This window comes from Hyperoodon ampullatus, assembly GCF_949752795.1.
Source record: "Hyperoodon ampullatus genome assembly, chromosome: 3".
NCBI classification, from domain to species: domain Eukaryota; kingdom Metazoa; phylum Chordata; class Mammalia; order Artiodactyla; family Ziphiidae; genus Hyperoodon; species Hyperoodon ampullatus.
The window spans coordinates 83,512,002-83,536,862 of NC_136916.1; the positions used below are offsets into that span (position 1 = coordinate 83,512,002).

Genomic DNA, 24,861 nt, shown 5'->3' on the forward strand with positions numbered 1-24,861 from the left:
ATGGGCTGTGCTCCATCTTTCTGGAAATGTCCGTTCATCTTCAGGAAGTCTCCTACCTCCTCTCGAGTGAGGGCTCCCAGAGGTACTGTATTAGGGTGGTTCTGATGACCTTTCTTCTGCGGCTCTTGACTCGCTCGGGGTGTTGCAAAAAGTTCAGGGTAGTTAGGTTTCCAAGTCAAAGGACATAAATAGGTAGATTTTCAGATTCACATTCCACCTTTGACACAGCCATACAGATTTCACAGCCCCTGTTAAGGGGCTGTATTTATGTATTATTTGTGGGTGTTATTAAACGTATATGTAAATGTCTGTATATGTAAATACATATCATTTATGTATTATTTGTGACTTAGACTTACATATTGACAGCAGACGCTTTCACTTTAGTTTTGTAGCCTCTCTGCTTCCTGCCCGAGAAGATTCCGATTTCTAGTTTTCATTAATCAGAAATCACATCTGCTCTTTTTTCTCCTCCTCCAAATGACATCGCATGCCTGCTTCCTAGAAGAGGGCTGCAGTCTGTAATTTGGGCTAGTCACATTCTGACCTGTGAGCGACTTCACCTGGCAGTCTGTCGGTTGCTGTGGCAGTGGAAAAATCAGTCTGGGGGATCTGTTTGCTGTGTATTAATGTCACCTGGGGTTTTGCTCTCTTTTCAGGTTGCAGTGCTTTTGTCCACAAAGGCTGTAGAGAAAGTCTGGCCTCCTGTGCAAAGGTCAAAATGAAGGTAAGACATTTCTGGCTAAACCAATAAGATCTTCAGAGATGGGAGATTTGGGGTTGTAGTTTTTGTTTCTTTTCATCATTTGGTACCTACTTTGAGACTAAAAGAACCAAAAATGATTTTTCTCTTCTTAACGCACTCGGGAATTTGTGGCTTTTGGAAGGTAAAATGCTTTCAGAGCTTCTCCATGTTAAATGCACATTTCTCTGTGATTTTAATCTGTGTCGCCGTTGAAGTGGTTTTCTTCTTAACTGTGTCTGCAGACCTCCTCTGCCTTTCACACGCCTGGCTTCCTTCTTCAGGACCATGAGGGCAGCAGGTGGAAATCAGGGGCTCTGACACGCTGATGGGCTGGGGAGTGTCAGGGTTAAACGGGCCTGTCTGGCAGCACTTTTCTCCACAGGCTCGTGTGGATCACATGACAGGAGCAGGAAGTGTATGATGGTACGTGCTCTGAGTATGCAGCTGTGTGATAACAGGCACTGCATATCAGAGCCCTTAAAGAAAGAGTACGGGGCTGGGGGCAGATGGGTGTTTAGGTGGCCTGTGTGGTTTTCAGTGTTGTAGTCACTCATAAATGTCTTTGTTCCTTGTCAGAAGAGTGCTCTCCAGCTCCATCTACACAGATGCTCAGCATGCTGTGTGCTTCCAGTAACCAAACGCATTTATCTAGTGCAGTGGCCTCAAACTGGAGTGTGCATTAGAATCACCTTGGGGGCTTGTTATAAGGTGACAGTGGGCCCCACTCCCAGAGCTTCCAATTTGGCGGGTGGGGAGGGGGCAGGAACTTGCCTTTCTAATAAGTTCCCAGATGATGCTAATGCTGCTAGTCCGAGGACCACACTTTGAGAAGCACTGAACTCTAGTGTAAAGGTGACATACCTCTGTACCCCAGATCTTTTTCAGTCCATGGACATAAATTTTGTTTGGCTCATGGAGTAATTTTTTTTTCTTAATTGAGTTAGTGTATTTATTGAAAACTCGTATTTCACACCAGTTTGGATTTCCAATTTCTCCTGAAGAAATGGAAGATCTCACAGCCCTGGTATTTCCCCTTACCCAGCATTCCCAATTCCCACCTTGCTCTTTTTCTTTTTTTCCATAGTACTACTTACCACCTTCTTAGGGTCTACTTAACAACTGTATTTATTATATTACATTTACTTTTAATGATCTGTACGTTCCCCCCACTAGAATGTAAGCACTCAACTCGCCAAGTGATCCATCAATAGCTCCTAAGCACGTAGAAGAGTATCTGGCCTGTAGTTCCTTAAATGTTGGAGAGGTGGGTGGTGGGTGATAATCCACTGGGGCTGAGTGACTGCTACCTCCTCTAGACAAGATATACAAGCCCCAGACTGCTACTCCCCCCCTCCTCCAACTCGCCTGTGTCCTTTGTTACCTGCCTGACCCCACAGGCATTTGAGTTTGTGATCTCTGGTAAGACTGCTGTTACTGTGAATGTGCTATAGAGAAGGAGAATGATAGGGATACAGCATATCCCATAGAAAAGAATGTAACCTGAAAGGGGGAGTTCCATTTTAAATGGACCCTTTTTCACTAATGATTTATCTCAGACTAATTGCTTCAGTCTGTAATTTCTCACACAGTGTCTCTGTTCCATGCTACAACAAAAGTCTTAAAATTAGCACTTTACCTAAGAATTATTTAACACCGTATAAATGCGAGTCACTGGAGAAATAGAAGCAAAAAGGGCACAGATGCCGCTCTTAAGGAATCAGCATTCTGGTGGGGAAGATGGACAAGCAGACGATGACCATACGTAAGGAAAAAACTAGGCGGGGGCACATGCAGGATTCTAAGGGGTGCCAGTCACTGCCTCGGGTGAGGAGAAGAAGGAAGCTAACAGATGGCTCTACCAAGGAGGGATTATCTTGAAACAGAAGAATGTCATGCCTGTGAAGGTGAAGAGAGCATTCCAGGCAGAAGAGACGGCATTTGCAGGATCAGAGTGCTTGGCGGGTTCAGAGGGGAGCCAGAGTGGGTGGCTTATCTAGGACTAGGGTGCTGAGGACCATTGGCAGGAATAGAGCAGGGAAGTAGGAGCAGCTGGCTTCCTGCTCTAGGCCTCTTGAAACTTGACAGAAGATAAATTGTAAATGCAGGGTTCACTCAGGCTTTCTTTTCCTTTCAGCAGCCCAAAGGGAGCCTTCAAGCACATGACACATCTTTGCCGCCCACGGTCATTATGAGAAACAAGTGTAAGTAGCTCAGCCCACGTCTCATGATTCCTTTTCGCCTCTCTGGTTCAGGACTTGCCCATACTTCTGTAGTATTTATTTGTTATTCTTAAGCAAGATTTGAATACCTATTTTGAATAATTAGAGAAGGCTGCAGTTTCATTGACCAAAAGCTTACCATTCTACCATCAAACTCTCTGGAAGGTTCTAGAATAGTGTGTGTCTTCGCTTAAAAGGCAGCACCTTAGCCCTGTGTGTCTTGAAATTTCTCTTGCGTGAGTCGACAGTGAAACTTGCTTTTAGCAGCGTTACAGTTGCATCAGATGAGATCTTGCTTATAAACTTCCTGACAAACTGTGGAGTTATGAAAATCTTTTTTTCCCCAAGGACTTCAGTGGTACACAAATTGGGTAAATCACACCTCTCCCATTCACATCAACCTGTCTTCTCCAGTCTGTGCAAAGCTTCACTTTGGTTTTACTTAATATTTTCCCCTTTTCATTCTTCATTCCCTATCTCATTCCTTTCCCCTCCTCAGCACGCACTGCAGTATACTTCATGTAAACCTCTGTAATCTGCCGTATCTTTAGACATATGTGTACCTCTGGAAATATCTCTTATGGTTTTGTGCGTTAAATGTAAATTAGATGATAGGACTTGCTTATCCATTCTGCTGGGTTTTTTTCCACTCAATATGGTTTTGAGATCTATGCGTGTTACTATAGGTAAGCTATTGTCTCAGATCGCTGCATGGTGTTCTTTCATAAATATACACCACATTATAATTATCAGTTCCCCCAAAGCGGTTGTCTGAGTTGTTTCCAACCCCTGTCATAAAGATGCAGTAATGAATATCACCTAAATTTGCTCTGTGGGAGCCCATGTGAAACTTAGCCTCAGGCCGTGTTTTTCAAAGGGTAGACCCTGGATCAATTAGAAGTGCCAATTCTTGGGCCCTACCCAGACCTACTACGTCAGAGATTCCAGAGGCAGAGCCCAGTGATCTGTGTTTTAGTAGATGCTCCAGGTGACGGTGATGCACACACTCGAGCTTGAGGACCACTGCTCTGTGCCCGACTGCTCTGAGTGCTTCCAGATGGCCCCGGAATGGCTGTGCCACCAGGAGGGTATGGAGTCCCCTTAGACAGAAGTCCAATTATTGCCCATCTTTGCATGTGGATTCCTAGAAGAAAGGTTGTGCCAGACTGTCACCCACTTTAACCAATGATCCAACCCATTCCAACACCTTTTACAAGTCTAATCTTCCTTAAACTTTTGTTCTGTGACATTATCCCTTATTTCAGAAACCTTTTTTTTTCTTTCAAATCAGATAAAATAGCATTTTTCCAAAAAATACCTATTATGTCTGACCCCCGCATGTATTCTTCTTCCTGTTTTATTCCTGAGGTAACGTAGTGGTAAGAGTACAGATTGTGGATTCAAGTTGGATGGGTGTGAGTCCCAGCATCCCACTTAACAGCCGCATAACCTCGGACGTTTACTAAATCCCCTGTACCTCGTTTTCCTCCTCTGTGAAAAGATGGTAATAGTATCAGCAGGTGGTCATCGGGTTTAAGTGAGATCACACCAGTGAAGTACTTGGTGAGAGGCCTCCTTCAGTGTTTGCTTTCAGCACTACCATCACCATCACAAATAAGGATGCTGAGGCTCAGAGAGTAGTTAGCAACTTCCCTGAGTGGAGTGGATTGGTTTCAACAAGGGAAAGTTGTTGTTTTCACCCCCCATGCTGCCTTTTAGATGCAGGTTGTTCTTGATAAGGTTCAGGGCTCTGCAAGACATGACTTCGTTCTGGTTCTGCTTCTCCAGCCGTTTCACTGATCCCTTATATACGCCCCTCTACGTACTTCCTCTTTTGCTTGTTTTCTCCCTTTCACATTAATAGAGTGTTTCTGCCTTCCTTCATGTAGTTCTCCTCATCAAAATGTCCTCTTTTTCTGTTGACTTACCCACATCCTACTGTTCTTCAAGAACCGGTGTTTCTTCCTCCATCAGATTTTATCTGCTCAGCAGCTTCCCTTCTGAGACACTGAGGATGTGCTCCAGGCTCTTGAACACTTGAGCATGTTCTCTTCCCCGCCAGTTGCCCTTCTTCCCTGTTGGTGTGGGACCCACATCTCCTAGTTTCCTGTGTGCTTTCTGCAGGAAGGGTCTGGTCGTGTTATAGGGTAGCATGTTTCTGGTGTTTATTATATCACCTTCTTCTAAATAGAATTTGAATTGGAAATTAATGGTTTTATTAATTTTATTAAGTCAGAAACATCCTGTAATACTGTGAAGCCATAACAGCTGCCCCAGTCTTATTTCCTTCAGCTCCTGATGCTCCTGGGGATGGACAGGTAATGCAGCAGTTTAGTTAGCTACCAAGGAAAACTAATTTGCTACCCAGATGGCAGTGTGACTACTTTAGCATGAAATTGGAGCTCCAGTTTCCTCTTTGGTCAAGTTCAAGAGAAATATGCAGTATGAGGACAAATTAGCTATGTGACCTCAAACACGTGTTGCATTTTCCTCATCTGTAAACTAAAGGAATTGGTCAAAACCTGTGTTCTCAGACATTGTACAGAAGAATCGCTTGGGGAGCTGGTAAACGTGTAGGCTCCCAGGTCCCACCCGCACAGAACAAGGAGGGCTGGGAATTTGCATATCTCACCAGCCCCTGACACGTTTCTTGGTAGGTCCTCCCAAAGAACACCAGCCTCAGTTATCTCTGAGGCTCCTTTTATCCTTAAAATTCTCTCAGTCTCCTTTTCTCTTACTTTGAATGAGTTTACATTTTTAAATATATAATTCTTTATCCTCACTGCCATCACAGCCCACAGGTAAACCGCTTTTCTTAGTTTTATATTTATCTTCCTTAAGTTTCTTTATCAAAATAAAGCAAATACCAATTTGGATTATTAATTATGTTTTTAAAACATAGTCTGTTGTGCACTTTATTCTGCACCTTGATTTTTTTTTTTTTTTTTTTTTTTTGCGGTACATGGGCCTCTCCCTGTTGTGGCCTCTTCCGTTGCGGAGCACAGGCTCTGGATGCACAGGCTCAGCGTCCATGGCTCACGGGCCCAGCCGCTTCGCGGCATGTGGGATCTTCCCTGACCGGGGCATGAACCCACGTCCCCTGCATCGGCAGGCGGACTCTCAACCACTGCGCCACCAGGGAAGCCCTGCACCTTGATTTTTTTCCCCCTTAATATGTTATCTGCAGATCTGTGTCAGTTCATGGAGAGTGTCCTCATTTTTTTTTAAAGCTTCTTAGGATTCACATGTAGGCTGTACCATGATTTATTAACTGATCTTCTTTTGATTCTCATTTTGCTTTTACCAAACTTTGCATTGAATAACTTTGGACATATGTCATTTCAAATATAAACAAGTAAATCTTGTAGAATAAACATATCCTAAATGGAATTTCTGGATCAAAGATAGGCATTTACAGTTTCAACAGCTCTTGCCAAGTTGTCTTCCATAGAGTTTTTGTACCTATTTACACTCCCAGGGTAAATCTCTTTTAAAGCAGTTTGCTTCTATTTGGCATTCATCAGGTGAGTCAGTGCTGGTGGGCATGTGTCGGTGATACTTCATTTGGTGTCCTTTCGTTCTGTACAGCCTCCCAGCCCAAGGAGCGCCCTCGGTCCGCAGTCCTCCTGGCCGATGAAACCACTGCCGCCCCCATGTTTGCTAACAGACGGTCCCAGCAGAGTGTGTCGCTCTCCAGAAGTGTCTCCATTCAGAACATTGCTGGGTGAGTGGGGATGTAAAGCTAATACAGTTGACATCTAGGTGACAGAGCATAATAATTTATACCATTTGACAAAAAGATTGTTTTAGAAAGAAATGTATAACGTGATGGGTTAGTGCTACAGCTGAGTGGGGTGAGGATTACACTTTGATGCACCATCATGATCGCCATTTTGTAGCAAGGATCCCCTTTAAACACCATTTTTAGGCCAGTTGTCCTCTGCTTTTATACATGATCAGCCCTGCTTTTATTTTATTTTTTTTTTTTATTTTTTTTTGTGGTACACGGGCCTCTCACTGTTGTGGCCTCTCCCATTGCGGAGCACAGGCTCCGGACGCGCAGGCTCAGCGGCCATGGCTCATGGGCCCAGCCGCTCTGCGGCATGTGGGATCTTCCCGGACCGGGACACGAACCCGTGTCCCCTGCATCGGCAGGCAGACTCTCAACCACTGCGCCACCAGGGAAGCCCCAGCCCTGCTTTTAAAGAACCTGCCTTCTCAAAGGATGATTTTCAGATCAAAATAAGAAGTGGGAATAGGAAAAAAGATTTAATTCGGAATGTTTGGTTTCAATCACTTGTATTTTCATATGTCACACTTTTCTGTTGGTCAGATGAACCTGGGGGGAGGGGGTAACTGTGTTTTGTTTCGCTTTTTTTTTTTTTTTAAACTTGCCTCTTGACTCTTAAGTCATGGGAGTGAATAATGGGCCGGGTACTACAGTAGGTTCCCCATCCCTCATCTGCACTGTGTTCCTTTTATGGTCCCTCCAGAAGTTGCTGTGGCCCCTGATTGTTCGGGCCTTGGCTGTCTGTGATTAGCACGGGGCCAATTATGATGTTGCTGGCTGTTTGGGGTAAGATGCCTGCCTTCCCATCCAGTAAAGAAGTCATCTCAAATGTAGGACTCAAAACATCTCTTGCAACTCTCTTAACCTAGGCTGGAGGAAAATTCCCAACTGAAGGATGCAAATCTCCTTTTGTCTGTGTTTCCTAACCTCTGTGCTGGCTAATGTTTCCTCCTCATTAAAAACAAAGTTTCAGGGATTTTTACATCGTTTTGTCTTTCTGTTGTAATTAACCAAAGGCTTTCTTTTCCAAGTTCTGATGTTACCCAAATGAGTTTATATTATGACTTTTAAAAGTTGGCCTTTAAATAAAATTTAGTTTTAAATGACTCTGGCTTACTTTTGTGTTGTACCACAAACATCTACTGGGTGCCTAACGTGCTAGCTGGTGAGTTGGGCTGAAGAAAAGTTGGAAGAATATGGTTTAATATAAGTGCTTGGTCTATAGTTATTTAGGGAACACAGGGAAAAAGTCCAGTGGTTAGACATGAGTTTCAAACAGAAAAATTTCTTATATAATGTGTGTGCAGTTTGAAGGAAGAGCATTCTCCTAGCTGCCTATCGTTAAAAAAAATCCAAGGCTCAAAAAGTTCATGCTTGCAGTGATGTTAAATGCCTGCAACCTTCCTTAATAGTTTGTGTTCCATATTGCTGGGTACCTGACCTAAGTAATTTGTCTTCCATCGTTGTAGTACTTGCAGCCAGCTGTCACTTTATAGTTTTTCAGATCTTCACTTAAGACCGGAAACTATGGCTTATCAGAATGTATCTGACGGTATGTGTTTCCTTTTGCCCCCAGAGTTGGCAATGATGAGAACATATCAAACACCCGGAAATTCCTGTCTCATTCAACAGACTCACGAAATAAAATCAGCAAGGTCAATAAGTCAACAGAGTCCCTTACTGATGAGGGTAAGCAGAAATCACGGCATGTATTGTGTGTGTCTGCAGAGACTTTGTGCCATCTCCTAGAATGCAAGCACTAACGCATCTCCTGCCTCTTCCTGACTCCTGTGAAACTTCTCTGAACTGCTGTAAAGCATCACATGCTTTATAATGAGTTGGTAAACCCACTTACCCTGTTGTTAGATGGTTGTCCACTGAAGGATGTCATTGATTTTAATGTGGTCAGATTCTGGTACAAACGCTTCTCCTTCTCCTAGACTTTGGTACACGTTCAGTTCTAGCTCTCTTGGCACAGCTGTAAGCCTACTCTCTTAAACAGGTCAAGTCACCAGGACCCTGATCATGCCTTAATCATCTTTGATTTATGTGACGGTTATCACCCTTAACCGAAGTCTTGAATATAGAGTATGTCACTCTGGAACAGAAAATGATCTTTTCTAATAGAATATATATTCTATGAACATCCCTGTATTAGTGTAGAGTGTTTATGTCTCATGAAATTATCACCATGAGGAATGTCCAGCAGAGGGTTTTTTTTAGAGGTCACAGATGCAGGATTCTGATATTGATTTTTTTTTGTATTTTGAGGAGTAGGCACAGACATGAATGAAGGGCAGCTAATGGGAGACTTTGAGATTGAGTCCAAACAGCTGGAAGCAGAGTCCTGGAGTCAGATAGTGGACAGCCAGTTTCTGAAACAGCAAAAGAAAGATGTGGTCATACGGCAAGAAGTGATTTATGGTGAGACTCTTCATGTGCTCTGCTAATATTTGATGTGCATTGTCTGGCATTGTTTATTAGGGGATTTATTGGGCTATGTCAAGTCAATTTTCAAGTATGTAGCATCTCAAAGATTTTCTTTTGAAAACTTTGAGGTATAGAGACATCTTATTCCTATCCTTTCCTCTCTGTAAAATTATATTCTTTAATTTTATTGGACATTTTATTTAATATGAGTGCTTATTTATGTGATAGTCCTAAAAAGAGATCTCTTGTGACAGTACAGTTTAATTCCTCAGCTACAGTAGAAACTAGACTAAACACAAGTCATTTCTGGGAAATAGGAACGTAGTAAATTATGAAAGGTCTGGAATCCCAATGAAGACCACATTGGAAACCACCACTTAAGAGTGATGGAATCCAGTACACCTGTCAGAAAATAGTGTGAGGTCCCGTGAAAAACCGAGGAATAGGATGAAAACACCTTAGGGAAAAGACAGCTGTTGACTCAGTTTTAAAGTTTAAATTGGGCCATAAATAGCCTTAAGACAAAATTGGGCTGTTAGTAGCAGCAGACACACTTTGCAGGAGAATCCTCCAGGAGAGCATTCCTGACCACTGAGCCTTGTCCCTCCCCCAGAGCTGATGCAGACGGAGTTCCACCACCTCCGCATACTCAAGATCATGAGCGACGTGTACAGCCGTGGCATGAGGGCCGACCTGCTCTTTGAGCAGCAGATGGTGGAGAAGCTCTTCCCCTGTTTGGATGAGCTGATCAGTATCCACAGCCAGTTCTTTCAGAGGATCCTGGAGCGGAGGAAGGACTCTCTGGTGGATGAAAGTGAAAAGGACTTTCTCATCAAGAGGATTGGGGATGTGCTTGTGCACCAGGTGAGCAGCGGGTGGGCGCCTGGTGCCTCTCACACGCACCGGGGGCCCCATAGCCGTGCGTTCACATCCTGGCTGGACTGCTCACGATCTCTGTGAGCTTAGGCAAGTGACTGCATCTCTCCGACCCTCAGTTTCTTCTTCTGTAATTGAGGACAGTAGATTTTCTCTTTTAATGCTATTTTAAAATTTAAGAGGTAATGTATATATAAAGTACCCAGCATTGGGGGCTTCCCTGGTGGCGCAGTGGCTGAGAGTCCACCTACCGATGCAGGGGACACGGGTTCGTGCCCCGGTCCGGGAAGATCCCACATGCCGTGGAGCGGCTGGGCCCGTGAGCCATGGCCGCTGAGCCTGCGCGTCCGGAGCCTGTGCTCCGCAACGGGAGAGGCCACAACAGTGAGAGGCCCGCGTACAGCAAAAAAAAAAAAAAAAAAATGTACCCAGCATACATGGTAGACGCACAGTAAAAGCCAGTTTTTCTTCCTCAGAGTCTGTACCAACATCAGAGATACTATAGTTTAAGAGATCAAAAAATAGTTTTTGGAAGTCTCAACTTCAACTTGTGCCTCAAATCAAAAGGCTCATTTATCTAAAAACCACCTGAGACTAAAAACTTGACTAAGAAGCTAAGAAACTGTAAAATAATTCATAAAATATTTCTTGCTAATATTTTCATCAGGGTATGGTATGGTTTCAATCCTACGTCAAAAGCAATTTAGCTAAAAGTTGTTTTGATACTTTCAGATGTATATGTCATAGGCAGTTTCTAAATGTTTCTTTTTTAAAACATTCTTTTTGAAAGCTGAATAATGCTAGTATAACCTTTATAGGCAGAGGGGATCGCATCACATCTGACTAGCTCTTTCTCACCGGCAAGTCTCTGCCTCCTTGTGGAAGCAGAGGCTTACTTGCTGGAACATTTGCCTGAGAATTGGAAATATTGTCCTTTCGTTGTATTCTTGAGTCTGTACCCCTTGCCGTATTAATTCACTGGTGCCTTCATTCATTCATTTTTCATGTATTCACTGGGGATTTACTCAGTACCAAGTGGAACCACAAAGGTAAGTATAGTGTAGACCTCTGCTTCATGGAACTCATGTTCTAGGAGCGAAGGATAGGCATGTCGTGAAGTAAATGCAGATGCAGTGTAGTGAATGCGTTCACACTGGTGGTCAGGGCCTCAAAGTGGGCACGGTCAGCTCTGCAAGTGAGGACCCTTCCTCCCCAAACATCCCCCTCCTGTCCTTTTCCATGTTTCTCCCTCTGCCCCTCCTCTCCACCCTCAGACCTGCACTGGTACTTCCTCTGACCTTGTAGCTCCTTGTATTTGTGCATGTTCTCTAGTAAGATGTTAGCCCCATGGTGTCCATTTGTTGGTTCTGAGCGCCAGTGCCAGAGTCACCCTTTTAGGGCACTTGCTTTGTGATGGGAGCCGATCACTTAAAAATCTCTCTGCCTCAGCTCTTCTGTTGGTAAAGGGGGAAAGGAAAGGCTACGCTGAACGTTTTTTCAAGTTTTGGGGTAAGGACCAAGTTGTGTTGCCTCCAGAGATTGTTAGTCCAGCGGGAATTGATGCTTAGCATGTGTCTTGTGGACTACATACAGAAACTCAGCGGTTACCCCACAGTGAACGTAGCTTCAGATGAATGGTTGAGATTGCACACGCTTGGGAATGAGGTAAGTGCCATGCAGAATTGTTAGGCCTGCTGGCCTGAGGTAAGTAGGATAAACAGATCCCTAGGTAATGACGGCCGTTTCTGATGTCTTTCTGACTTATTAGGATGACTTCTTTGAGGCTGCTACCTCATGAAAGACTTCTAGTGAGTCTCTCTGTTTTATTACTGTGTTATGACAAATGGGAGTTAATACACATCTTGCATTTCTTATGTGCACAGTACATAGATATTTCTGTGTTTATTATTTTTAAAATATATGTAACAGCTTTATTGAAGTGTAATTCATATGCCATGTGATCCCATTTAAAGTGCACAGTTTAGTGCTTTTCAGTATATCCGTGACTCTTGTGCAGCCGTCGCCACGGTCCGTTGTAGAGCATTTTTATCATCGTCACCCCCACCAACTTCCCCAGCCCTAGGCAGCCACTGATCTACTTTCTCTGTGGGGTTGCCTATTCTGCACATTTTATATAAATGGAATAAAGCAATATGTTGTCCTTTGTGATTGGCTTTTTTCATTCATATGTTATCCATTTATCCTCTGATGAACACTTGGGTTATTTCCACTCTGGGGCTGTTGTGAATAATGCTGCTGTGAACATTGATATACAGGTTTTTGTGTGGACATATGTTTTTATGTCCAGGAGTGGAATTGCTGAGTCATATGGTAACTCTATATTTAACTTTTTGAGGAACTGCTAAACTGTTTTCCAAAGCTCCTGTACCATTTTAATCTTTCAATCTTCGGAGGGAGCTCTCTTGGGTTTCACAAGTAGACTGGAAACTTTGGACAAAATGGTAATAGGAGTTTAGCACCCTGAGTTATGGCATAACCTCTGTTCTCTTTCCTCTGCAGTTTTCAGGAGAGAACGCAGAACGCTTAAAGAAGACATACGGCAAGTTTTGTGGGCAGCACAACCAGTCTGTAAACTACTTCAAAGACCTCTATGCCAAGGATAAGCGTTTTCAGGCCTTTGTGAAGGTATCGATGTGAAACGGTGGGGATTTCCCTGTTGTCCAGAGCCTTGTGTCACTGTCAGTTTTGGCTCGAGCCTTCTCCCTTGGGTAGATCTTGACACTTGGTTTACTTCCTTGCAGAAGAAGATGAGCAGTTCAGTCGTACGGAGGCTTGGAATCCCAGAGTGTATATTGCTTGTAACCCAACGGATCACCAAATACCCGGTTTTGTTCCAAAGAATATTGCAGTGTACCAAAGGTGCGTCTGTCTCTGGACTCAGTCTTGTTTGCCAGTGGACTGTTCCGGTCTGTCCAACAGCACTGGAGACCCCGTAGAAGACCTCTTTTACGTCGAGAAGGTCTAAAAGAGAGCCTGTGTTGTATCTTAAAGACAGTTTTCTTGAGTGAAAACATAAGGTGTTATATCAGCAGACTTAGGGTGAATGAGAGCAAGAAGGGACGGAACCACTTAGTGATCCCAGTGAGAGTTCAGTGACCTAAGCAACTTGTCACTTGTCCCTAGACTGGGAGGTGATTCCACCTACAAGTGCTACAATCACCGCTGTTTCTCGTTTAACCACTACTTAGTAGTTTCTCTCTCAGCTAATGCTGCTCCTGGACAGTTACATTAAGGATTAGGTAAAACAAAGACGTAGATAAAAAACTGGTTGCTCCTCTCCCTCCCTAAAAATGTTGGGTTCCTTCCACTTTAGAACGTGGCACATAATTGCATGTCATCTGTGTCTTTGAAACATCTAACTTGATTTAAACTCTGACAGCGAGGGGTAGGCACGTGCCCTTCGACGTGTTGGCTTCGCTTTGCCAGCGTGCCCATAGAGGGAAGACAGTGATGTGGAGCAAGAAGGCAGGGTCCTGGGGCTCCCCTGGTGGCGCAGTGGTTGGGAGTCCGCCTGCCAATGCAGGGGACGCAGGTTCGTGCCCCGGTCCTGGAAGATCCCACATGCCGCGGAGCGGCTGGGCCCGTGAGCCATGGCCGCTGAGCCTGCGCGTCCGGAGCCTGTGCTCCCCAACGGGAGAGGCCACAACAGGGAGAGGCCCGCGTACCGCAAAAAAAAAAAGAAAAGAAAACATAAAAAAAAAGAAGGCAGCGTGCCCCTCCTTCTGCCCAGTAGAGACAGTTATTCTTTCCTTCTCAGACAGTGAAGTGGAACAGGAAGATCTAGCTCAGTCCCTGGGCCTGGTGAAGGATGTGATTGGAGCTGTGGACAGCCAAGTGGCGAGTTATGAAAAGAAGGTCCGTCTCAATGAAATTTATACAAAGACAGATAGCAAGTCGATCATGAGAATGAAGAGTGGTCAGATGTTTGCCAAGGAGGATCTGAAGCGGAAGAAGCTCGTGCGGGATGGGAGCGTGTTTCTGAAGAGCACAACAGGGAGGCGGAAAGGTGAGGCTCACTCTCGTCAGAGTCTAAGCGTGTGCCAGAGGGCAGCGGGCAGAATCCAGATGTCACCAGGTTGTTCCCAGGGACCCATGTCCAGACGTCACACAGGAGCAGCAGGCATTTATTTAGTTGATCTTAATCTTGTATCAGAAAAGACTGGTTTGAGATGGCTTACAAAACCATATAGAATACAGTAAGAGAACGAGGAAATGATGCAGTCAGGGGAAATGAAAAAAATAATTTTTTTTAAAGAACAAAGCAAAGGGTAAGATTCACACAAAAAAGCAAGGTGTTAAGGAAGACGTGTTTTCCCTATGAAAGAGGGGCAGCACATTTGGGGTCAGGGTCTCTGGCAAAACAATTGCTAGGAGGAAAATACCATCAGTTGCACAATTCATAGATTCTCTGAGATTAAAAATACATCACTCGTTCCTAAGAGGTGGCAGAGGAATTTTCAGCTCCCGAGACCTTAGAGAAACGAAGTTTAACTCACAACAACTAGATTTATTATTAAACTTTGTTTTTCATCTTTTATCTTTGTCTAAGCAAAAGAGGTCATAAAAGATACTCACTTTCTGTTTGATTTTAGTTTTTACCTTTTAAATGATCAGCCCCATCAAGTGAAAGAAGTTAGGAGGTTTGTTCATTCATCTGTACATCTGGTTTGTTTGTTTGTTTGTTTGTTTTTAATAATTGTTTTCATCAAACCTGTATCCTCTGGGCCTGTATGGTAACTCTAACCTCAGCAGTAGCCTTGAGTATACCCAGCCCACCTCCCTGGCCTCGGTGAGCTGAGCACACAAAGCAGCCGAGTGCTGTCAGCCCCGCTGACATAAAACTCAGGTGAGTGAAAATGTGTGCTTCTCTCATCGCCGAGGTATAAGTAATGCTATAGGTAGCTGCTGTGGGAGAATTCCCAGGACTCCTTAGCTAGGGTCTCACCATGCTCAGACCACATAGTAAAGAAATCCCAGGCATTCAGCTGCTCTCAAAGGTGAATGTCGCAGGACACCCTGCATTAGAAGTTGGGCTGAGAATGAAGAGACTTGTAAAGAGGTTCTTGCTCTGCAGTATGATGGTTGCCAGAATAGAGAGGCGTGAACTGAGGACAAGAGGAGGGAGCCAGGCAGAAGGGAGGAGGAAGCGTGGAAGCGTGGAGCTGAAGGGTCTGGCCCGTCGGGAAGGGTGGGCAGTCGGGGTCTCTGGCAGCAGAGTGAGGCAGGAAATACGGCTGAAGAATCGGCCGGGGGCCAGGTTGGGGTGGGTGCGTGCTCCAGACTAGGTGGCTGACAGGGATGCTGGTGATGGGAGTGAGCGAAGAATGGGCTCAGAATGGAGGGTTTGAGCAGGAAAGGGGTGAGTGAGTTAGAGTGTGTGTAGTTCAGCTGCTAGGGGCAGGGTAGAGGACAGCAGGGGTGCGGAGGTACCAGGGACCGAGACGAGGGCAGTCGTTGTCGCAGGGATCCGGGAAGGGCTCCTCCGGGCAGGGTCACCTCAGAGAAGAAATGCCCCTTCCTGCCACCAGCCAGCTGTGCCTCTCAGTGCTCCATGATGAACCTGAACTGTGCGATCCCTGCAGCTCCTTCCTTCCAGCCCTGATGCTCTGTGATGTCCTGAGACCACAGTTGAGGGCTCTGGCCTCACCGCCACTGTGAGGCCGTGTCGGAGGTAGCCTGATGGTAGAGAAGTACCTGCCCTCTCTTGTAAGGGTGGATTTCCTAGAGTTGCTGCCAGTGCTGTATTTTCTTTACACGACAGTTTATTTATTCATTCCCGAAATAAAAACTAATAGATTCCAGCTGTTGGAATAATGTTGTGGTCAAAGCAATGGCAGAACGATAGGTTTTCTGGCCTAAAATGTCTCCAGTGGAGATAAGAATTTGGTGTTTAGTCATTTTCACCCCCAAGTGAAAATGACTTGTGCCAAGAACAGCCAGTCCTGTGTCGGGTAAACCTGGAAAGGGGTAGGATTGTTTTTCTCTGATCTACTGACGCCGTGATTACGTCAACTTCAGGATTCAATAAAGTTGAAACTTATGTTTTAGAGCTCTTTTTTTGTTTTTTTTTTTGGCAGACACCTGAAATATTTAAAAGTAAAGTTTAAGAAAAAAAAACCTGTCAAAACCAATGGTAGTGCATGGAAAATTACTGTGGTCTAGGCTGAAAAACTAGACCACCCTAGGAATCAGACATCCTTGCTTCTGTTTTTCCTCATAGCTTTGCAATGAATTACACAGAGAGGGCACTCCAGTTTTGGCAGTAGTGGTAGAAAAGGCCAAGAGGGTCCTGCCCACCCAGGAGGCGGCTGCATAAGTCAGCCCATTGTTTTCCCAGAGATTTGTAGGCTCCCCTTTCCAGAGTGAAGGTGGTACAGAGGGACCTGTTAGGTGTCTAGTAGACGGCTCACCTCCAGGGAGGTCCCACTTTGTCCTTAAGGGAATAATGGGAAATGTCACTTCATACTCCTAGAGGATTAGACCAAGAGTTTGTGGCATTCTTTTGATTCCTGGATCCAACTAGAGATGTTAATTTGGCTTTTGTTTTGTCTTAATTGAGAAGAAGAGAAGGCTGTTTCCACGGTGCAGAGGGGTTGAGGTTGACTGTGCTGTGTTGGAGCTGGGAGCGGAGCCACTGTACTCCATGTACCTGTGACGGCAGCGGGTGTTGTCTAGCCATCCGTGTCCTCTAGGATGTGTGGATGAAGCCTGCCTTTCATTAGACTGAGATATTCTTGTGCATCACCTTCTGGCAGCCTTCCTGTCTGCTGTCCCGCGCCTTTTTCCCATTACTCTGATCAGAAGTTGAGAAATACTATGACCTGAGTATTATGACCTGTAGAATGTGTTGCTATTTCGCATCTGTTAAAGTCCTGCTTTCCAGCTTTAAAGAATTTATTCTTAAAAATCTTGCCTTGTGGGATATATCTTTCCAGCACCGAGTGCTTAAGCCTTCCCAAGACAAGGCTTTGGTGACAAGTCCCATCTTAAAATGCCTCTAAAAATCTAATGACCATATCTGGACCCTGCAGAAATGTCAAGCCCTTGCCTTGGGGGAGTGTAATAATGTGCTGTGCGGGTGTGTTGCTGAGTTTTCCTCTAATGAAGTGCGCTGAAGGTGCTTCACCGTTCAGTGGTCATTGTTCTCTCTTCCCTTTCCCCCTCTACAGAGGTTCAAGCGGTCCTGCTTACTGATGTTTTAGTTTTCCTTCAAGAAAAATACCAGAAATACGTCTTTGCGTCATTGGTAAGCTGAATTGTTTGTCTCTGCTGTTTGTAATTAATAGTATTCAAACTCGTGATGGTAGGTGGTGAGTGTTAACACTGTATTACTGCTCTCCCACCTTCTTAAAATTGGCTCAGGACAGATGCCTCCGAGTCATTTCTTATATACCCTTGCAATTTTCTGCCCACCTCCCTCCACACCAATTATTTTTCTGTTCCCTCATAATCCTTTTGAGAGCCTTTGGCATTTGATCTAAAAAGAAATCTGTCACTGGAGTATGTCTCACACATTACGTATTACAAATCTTGCCAATTTATAACATTGCCAACCAGATTCTGTGACGAACCGGAAAGGACTCATCGTGCAGAAAACAGGACTCGAACCTTGATAACCTTAAATTTTCGTTTCCTTTTTGGAAATCTTTTTCTGTTGCATAAAATGTGAGTGAGCCGTATGCTTTTAAAAGGCATCTAGTCTTACCTTAGACGGAGGTTGTTTTAAGAGCTAGAATGTTGTATCCATGTCTTAACGTCTGCGCTCTCCCCCATTTTCCAGGACCAGAAGTCAACGGTGATCTCTCTAAACAAGCTGATTGTAAGAGAGGTAGCACACGAGGAGAAAGGTTTGTTCCTAATCAATATGGGGATGAAAGATCCAGAGATGGTGGAAGTCCACGCCAGCTCCAAAGAGGAGCGGAACAGCTGGATTCAGATCATCCAGGATACGATCAGCACCCTGTGAGTCACACACACTCGCCCACCCCCGCCTCCTGGTACTTCTGTGGTTTCATAGTGGTTGGGCCGCCATCAGACTAATCGACATCTTCAGAATGTGCTGTTTTGTTGTGGTTGTATTAGGAACAGAGATGAAGATGAAGGAATTCCCAGTGAGAATGAGGAAGAAAAGAAGATGTTGGACACCAAAGCTCGGGAGTTAAAAGGTAAAGCTGGTGGAAGCGGTCTGAGGCCCTGTCTGGGGGCGTCTGCAGTCCCATGGAGTCCCCGCTGCTCCTCCATCCCAGAGCCGTCCCGGCAGGCATGTCAACCGAGGAGGGGAATAGCTCCTAACAAAAGAGAGACCAAATCTGAGCTGGCACAGGTCCTGGTGAACAATGGCTGTAGGAATGTGTCTGATACTAGATCGAGGGGATGTTGGGCCTCTCGTCTCGGTATCAGTGTCCTTGGACCCTGGTGACAGTCTTTGTACTTTGTCACAGAAGAATCTGCCAGAATTCATGGTCACATCTAAGATTAAAACAAGGAGAGAAAGGTACTTGCGGGAAAGAATTTTCCAGTTGATCCATTTGTCAGTTACCCCCGCCACTGTGCCCTGCGTTCCAAATCCGTCATGAGGTGGTTTGGGGAGAAGTGTGCCTATGGGTTACATTTGACCACTCTCTGTCAAGGCCCTACTGTTTCATGTAGTTTTGTTGGCATCCCTGCAAGCCCTGTATTGCGGTCCCCACTGTATAGGTGAGAAAGCTGAGGCCCATGAAGGCCAAGCAAGCCAGGGTCACACACACACAGTTCATGGCAGAGCCAGGGCTGTGCTCCCTGTCTGCTCAACTGCAGGGCGCAGTGCTCGTGCCCCTTTGCCGGTGCTTGCTGAGTGTTCTGAAGTAAATACGTGTTGTGCTTTGGGTAGAAGTAAGGCCCAGAGTCAAGTAAATATAGGCGCCCAAGGAGTTTACTTATTACTTCATTCTGTTTCAATGGGGAGAAAAACAAAAAAAGAGATGGACAGATTTAGACTGGAGCCAGTATCTCATTTTTTAATCTCTGCCTGTGATTGGGATGGCAGAGATAAGAACTGCCTTCTTTTCACATGTATGAAGCACCTGGCCAGGCATAACGCTAGGTGCTAGGGGTGCAACAAGCCCTAAAACACTGTCCCTGCCATTGGGAAACCCACACTCTGGCAAGGGAGATCTACATAAATGACAGGCCATCTAGACCACAGACACATGTAAAGTGTGTAGGACCCACGAATCCTGCCTGTGGTGAGTCTCACAGAGAAGATGACACATGAGCTACATCTGAAAAAAATTACCTCACCAGATGAAGAATAATAGTTAGGTGAAAAGTGAAAAAGGACTTGACATGTCTGCCAAGGAATGAAGGTTTGGTATGTCTGGAGAGTCAGGGCTGAGTGATGGGAGATTAAGCCAGGAAGCCACCACATCTTGAAAGGCAACAAAGGGAATGATACAATTTCTTTAGCAAAATTTAGACTTAAATTTTTTTAATTGGTATTGACACCAGTTGGGAGAATTGCTTGGGGGGCTGGGGGAGCCCACTGGGAGTGGAAAAGCCAGTTGGGGGACTCTTGGGATAAGTTTGGTGAGAAATGGGCTGGAGGGGGGATGAATGTAAGGAATAAGGAACCACTGTGGTGGGTGGTGGGACAGAGGGAGGAGACAAAACCGCTCCCAGGTTTCCAGCTGGGTAACTGGGGGATGACAATGTTGTTGCCTGAGGAAGAGGCCACAGGCTACCGGGAGGAGGCAAGAGGGGTGGCAAGAAGGGAGAACAGAGGTTTCTGACCTGCGGAGAACAAGGCGTCTAGGTGGAGAGAGCCGCCTGACAGTGGGACTCAGCGGTCTGGAGCTCAAAAAGTGGGTAGGATTTGGGGTGCCTTTTGTGAGTTATCAGCACATAAGAGGTAATTGAAGCCATGGGAGTGACTGAGGTCCCCGAGAGGAAAGCATGTAAAGTATAGAAAGGAGTTTAGGATGGAGCCCAGTGCTGGGGGGTGGGGGGAGCCCAGATACTCATTCATGGCAGGTGGCAGGTCTGGTCTGTAAAGTGCTGGAGTAAGAGTGATAGGAAGAGAGAACCAGCAGTGTCCTCAAAGGCGGATAGGGAGGGAAACAGTTTTATTTTATTTTATTATTCATTCATTCATTCGTTCATTTTGGGCTGCCTTGGGTCTTCGCTGTTGTACGCAGACTTTCTCTAGTTGTGGCTAGTGAGGGCTTCTCATTGCGGTGGCTTCTCTTGTTGCAGAGTACGGGCTCTAGGCGCGCACAGGCTTCAGTAGTTGTGGCTCGCAGGCTGTAGAGCGCAGGCTCAGCAGTTGTGGCACACGGGCTTAGTTGCTCCACGGCATGTGGGATCTTCCCGGACCAGGGCTCGAACCCGTGTCCCCTGCATTGGCAGGCGGATTCTTAACCACTGCACCACCAGGGAAGTCCGGGAAACAGTTTTAAATGGGGGAAGTCATCCATGCTGGAAAAGATGAAATGAAAGACTTCACTGGATTCAGCAGTGAAGGGTAACCTTGGAAAGAGCAGATGCAGAGTGATGGGCAGAAGCCAGAGAAGAGTGTGTGGGTTGAGAAATAAACAGGAGGCAGGAGAATGGAACAGAGTGCAAGTTCGTTATGTCAGAAATTCTGGTATTTGCCTAGAAAGACCCAGGATAGTTTTCCAGGTAGACATTACAGATCAAAAGCTTGATACTGCCTTCATGATGAAAAAGAAAGTGGGGCAAGCTATGTTCCTTGTGGTTCCGTGCGTTACCACAAGGTGGTGCTCATGTCTTAGTCATCTCATCATAGTGAACAGTCAAGTCACCAGATCTCTTCTCTGTGCACCTGCAGAACAACTTCAGCAAAAGGACCAGCAGATCCTACTCTTACTGGAAGAGAAGGAGATGATTTTCCGGGACATGACTGAGTGCAGCACTCCCTTGCCAGAGGATTGCTCCCCAACTCAAAGCTCTAGGATCCTCTTCCGATCCAACACAGAAGAGGCTCTCAAAGGAGGGCCTTTAATGAAAAGTGCCATAAATGAGGGTAATTTACATTCAGCATCGCCCCTCTCTTTGTCTCCTCCCACAGTGGTTTACACACTAATATTATCTACCAGTTTGTACTCTTTTATTGTAAAACAAATCACAAATACAGACCACAACCCAATACATATTTCACTTTAGTAAATTAGCATCAGGTGGACATCCTTGTAACTACTACCCAGGTCAAGAAATAAAATGTGGCCAGACCCCTAAAAGCCCTTCCACATGTCCTGTCCCCATCAGAGCTCTCTCCCTCCCTCCCGAAAGTATATTGTGACTTTTATAGTAATCGCTTCGGTTTCTTTATGGCCAAGTGCCTGTTCATAGACCCTGTGGTTCAGTTGTATTCATGGTTTTTGATATGCCTTTTAGGATTCTTTCTTTACAGTCCTCCACCCACCCCACCATCCCTTTCTTTTCCACACAATTTATCCTTGAGCTTTGACCTGTGGGTTTCTCTTTTTGGGTTTTATTCACACAGGGGTTCTGTTCTTCTGCCCTCCGTTTCCTCTGCTGGACTTGGAGGCTCAGTTGCTCAGACATAATCCCTTTGGCAAGCTGTGTTACCGTAGTGTTGTGCTCTTTCATCTGGGGACACAAAATGTCTAGTTGTATTCTTTTTTTTTTTTTTTTTTTTTTTTTTGTGGTATGCGGGCCTCTCACTGTTGTGGCCTCTCCCGTTGCGGAGCACAGGCTCCGGATGCGCAGGCTCAGCAGCCATGGCTCACGGGCCCAGCCGCTCCGCGGCATATGGGATCCTCCCAGACCGGGGCACGAACCCGTATCCCCTGCATCGGCAGGCGGACTCTCAACCACTGCGCCACCAGGGAGGCCCTAGTTGTATTCTTTATTTTGTAACATATAGGGAAACAAGATAAAAGGATAAATGCTTGATTCCCCCCCCCCCCGTTATTTACCAGTTTTCAAAGTAGTCAATTGATTTATGGTCATTCTCTGAAAGTGACCAGTACTTTTAATATATTATTCTAGACTCATGAATTAAATATGTCTGATGCGCTTCAAGTCATTGCAGTTCTTATCCTTATTAAAAGTTAAAGAGGTCCTCTCTTTGCCAAGGAGCACCTCTTTGTGGGGCCTCTGAGTCCTTTTGGCGTGACCCCAGCAGTCTTTGAGAGCTGCTTTGCTGTTTGGTATATTAAGATGTTCCAGGCTCATCTTGTTTTCTGCCCATACCTGGAATTAGCCATCTTTCTGAGAAGCTCTGGTTTCTTTCAGTGGGAAATGATGTTTCAAGACCACTGTCTAGGCGCTAGGGGTGGTTATTGCTGCTGGGGTTTTCATCGTTACTAGGTTGGGCCTTTTCAGTGTGCCACTTTGGGGGAAATATACTTGTGTGTGTGCGTGAGGGGATGGGGTAATGAATTCACACTGATACATATTTCATTCAAATTGTGGACTACAGGGCTTAATCTCTTTTATATTACATCTGTATCTCTTTTCTTCCACATTGTGAATCCTCATTCTCAAGGATACATCGTAGAAATAAAATATCCTATATTTACCCTAACATACACATCAGAATAACAATACTAATACTACTGTCACTAAATATGACTCTCTTATGCTATCCCCATTCCCTCCCCCCTTTTTTATTTACCAGTTGTACTCTGTCTATACTGTCAGCTTACAACCACTGTATACGGCACTCTCCCCTTTTTAGACCCAACCTGTAGTCTTCATTCTGCAAGAACCACCACCAGTTTTTATCAGTGTCTCTCCAGTCATTTTGGATGTCTAAAGCTTATTCTTTAGTAGATGTCTCAGGAAAGGTTCATGAGGATAATATACCGAGTCCTTGCATACTGGTAATAATTTGTGCCCTTTATACTTGAAAATCTGTTCTGCTGGACATAAAATCCTTGGTTCATGTTCTCTTCCCCTGAGTATCTTAATTCTCGAATGTTATTTATTTTTTTCTGACGTAAAGCATTGCTGGCAGAGTCTGGCCGTAATTTGATATTCCCCGTGTAAGTCGCGTGCTCTTTGCCTAGACGCCCAAAGGATTTTTTTTCCCCTAAATCCGAGTAGTTTTACTAGAATATGCCTTGGTGTTGGTTATTCTGGAATGATGTTCTTGGGTTCACAGTGTTCCATTTTGACATATAGTTTCAGATTTTTCAGATTTCAGAGATGTATTCTTATAGTTTTTCATATTTTTCCTACACCCTTGCTTTGATTTTCTTCTTCAAGAACTCCCACTATCCATATGTTGGATCATCTTTGCCTGTCTTCAATACTTCTTGCTTTCCCATAGTACTTTTTATAGCTTCATCTTTTTAATGTTTAAATACCCTTTCACCATCTATTAAGTCCTTTTCTTTGGGGTTTATTTGCTCTCATATTCTAGTTGTTTTCATTTCTTAAAGGGATACCTTTTTTCCTTTCATTTCCACTTGAGTTTTGCCACCTCCTTTCTGTGTTTTCTGATTCTGACTTAGGTTCTTTCATGTCTTGTGTCATTTTATTTTATTAGCTCACTTATTTTATGGACATGTCCTTCTGATGTGCTTTTATTATATGTAGGGAAGTTATGCCCCTTGTTCTTTCTCTCTCTCTGCCTTTTCTTAACTTTGTGTGGGATTTGACTTTGATGTTTTTCTGTTGCTCGTTTTTGCGTGAAATACATTTCCTACATTTTTAGGCTCAGATAGCTTTTTTGCTTCATCGGACTCTTCTATTGTTTTCATGTAGTGTTTTTAGAAAATAACAATGGCTTGTCTTAGGAGATTCCCTGCCTCTGTTTCCTCCCTTATTCCATCTGGACCTTCTTTTTCCTTTATCTCTGTTGCTTCTCTGCCGCTCAAATTTTATTCCACTTTCAGCACTTTCTCCTTTCTGTGGGACACTGCTGCTCTAGAAGAGAACCCTAGCTGGTTGGATTTGAGAATTCAGATGGTTAGACTGCTCTAGCCCCTTGACCTCCCTATGGGAGGGGCAAAAAGCCTGCCAGTTTGAACTGCAGTTCTCAAATTGTCTCACCTTACTTCCTAGGGAATTCCTTTTGGCTGCTTTGGATCTGACTCCAGGGGCCATGCTCCTTCCAATAAATTACTCTGCCTTCCCTGTACCCTTTTAAATCTCCTAGGTCTCATGTGAATAAGGCTGAAGAGCTAATCTCTGCATTTCCATTAGAATCCAACTAACGCATGTATCCTGAGCTGAGAGCTTTCTCTGAGCAAAGGAAGTCACGTAGTCACTTTGGAATTTTCTGTTCATCTTCCCTGTACATATAGTGTATTACCATGAGATTTTCTTTTTCCCATTAAAAGAGGAGATGTCAGTTTTGCATGTTTCCTTTCTTCCAGTGAAGATCCTTCAGGGTTTGGTGAGTGGAAGCCTGGGAGGCACACTTGGGCAGGCTGTCAGCAGCCCTGTTGAACAAGAAGGCATGGTAGGCCCCGTTTCCTTGCCCCGGAGAGCAGAGACCTTTGGAGGATTTGACAGCCATCAGATGAATGCTTCAAAAGGTCAGTGGTTTTGAACTCATGTGTTCTTGTGGGCAATCCTTAACTATCACAACTAAAAATGATCTGTACTCTGGTAGCTCCATCTCCTCTGTCCCAATCAGTCAGTAAATGTTTTAGTGAGATCCTAGTAAGTATCTAGCTGCTAAAACACTCAGGAACCGCTATGAATGTCATGTTCATTTTCAGTAATAAAAGAGGTTTTCCTGAGATCTCAGCTAAGCTATAGCCAAAGGGAGGTAATAACACTTGTTTTTCCTTTCTGCTTCTAGTTCT

General features: G+C 44.7%; 1 protein-coding gene and 1 pseudogene across 2 annotated transcripts in view; one reads left to right on the forward strand and one right to left on the reverse strand.

Moving 5' to 3' along the window:
• LOC307049545 (A-kinase anchor protein 13-like) overlaps nucleotides 1–24,861 on the forward strand; it is a gene marked incomplete at both ends in the record, with an annotated part of 26,957 nt that continues 2,096 nt past the window's right edge. The window contains 15 exons of the mRNA XM_079699105.1: nucleotides 1–82; nucleotides 660–727; nucleotides 2,880–2,946; nucleotides 6,553–6,688; nucleotides 8,331–8,443; nucleotides 9,032–9,178; nucleotides 9,798–10,048; nucleotides 12,581–12,706; nucleotides 12,823–12,940; nucleotides 13,839–14,087; nucleotides 17,251–17,327; nucleotides 17,862–18,043; nucleotides 18,164–18,246; nucleotides 20,907–21,101; nucleotides 24,427–24,588. Coding sequence (XP_079555231.1) covers nucleotides 1–82; nucleotides 660–727; nucleotides 2,880–2,946; nucleotides 6,553–6,688; nucleotides 8,331–8,443; nucleotides 9,032–9,178; nucleotides 9,798–10,048; nucleotides 12,581–12,706; nucleotides 12,823–12,940; nucleotides 13,839–14,087; nucleotides 17,251–17,327; nucleotides 17,862–18,043; nucleotides 18,164–18,246; nucleotides 20,907–21,101; nucleotides 24,427–24,588 — 2,056 coding nt within the window. The remainder of the gene's footprint in view (nucleotides 83–659; nucleotides 728–2,879; nucleotides 2,947–6,552; nucleotides 6,689–8,330; nucleotides 8,444–9,031; nucleotides 9,179–9,797; nucleotides 10,049–12,580; nucleotides 12,707–12,822; nucleotides 12,941–13,838; nucleotides 14,088–17,250; nucleotides 17,328–17,861; nucleotides 18,044–18,163; nucleotides 18,247–20,906; nucleotides 21,102–24,426; nucleotides 24,589–24,861) is intronic.
• LOC307049546 (kelch-like protein 25) overlaps nucleotides 20,513–24,861 on the reverse strand; it is a 12,503-nt pseudogene continuing 8,154 nt past the window's right edge. Inside the window, exon 2 of the transcript XR_013811542.1 lies at nucleotides 20,513–20,533. The product of XR_013811542.1 is annotated as a kelch-like protein 25 (transcript). The remainder of the gene's footprint in view (nucleotides 20,534–24,861) is intronic.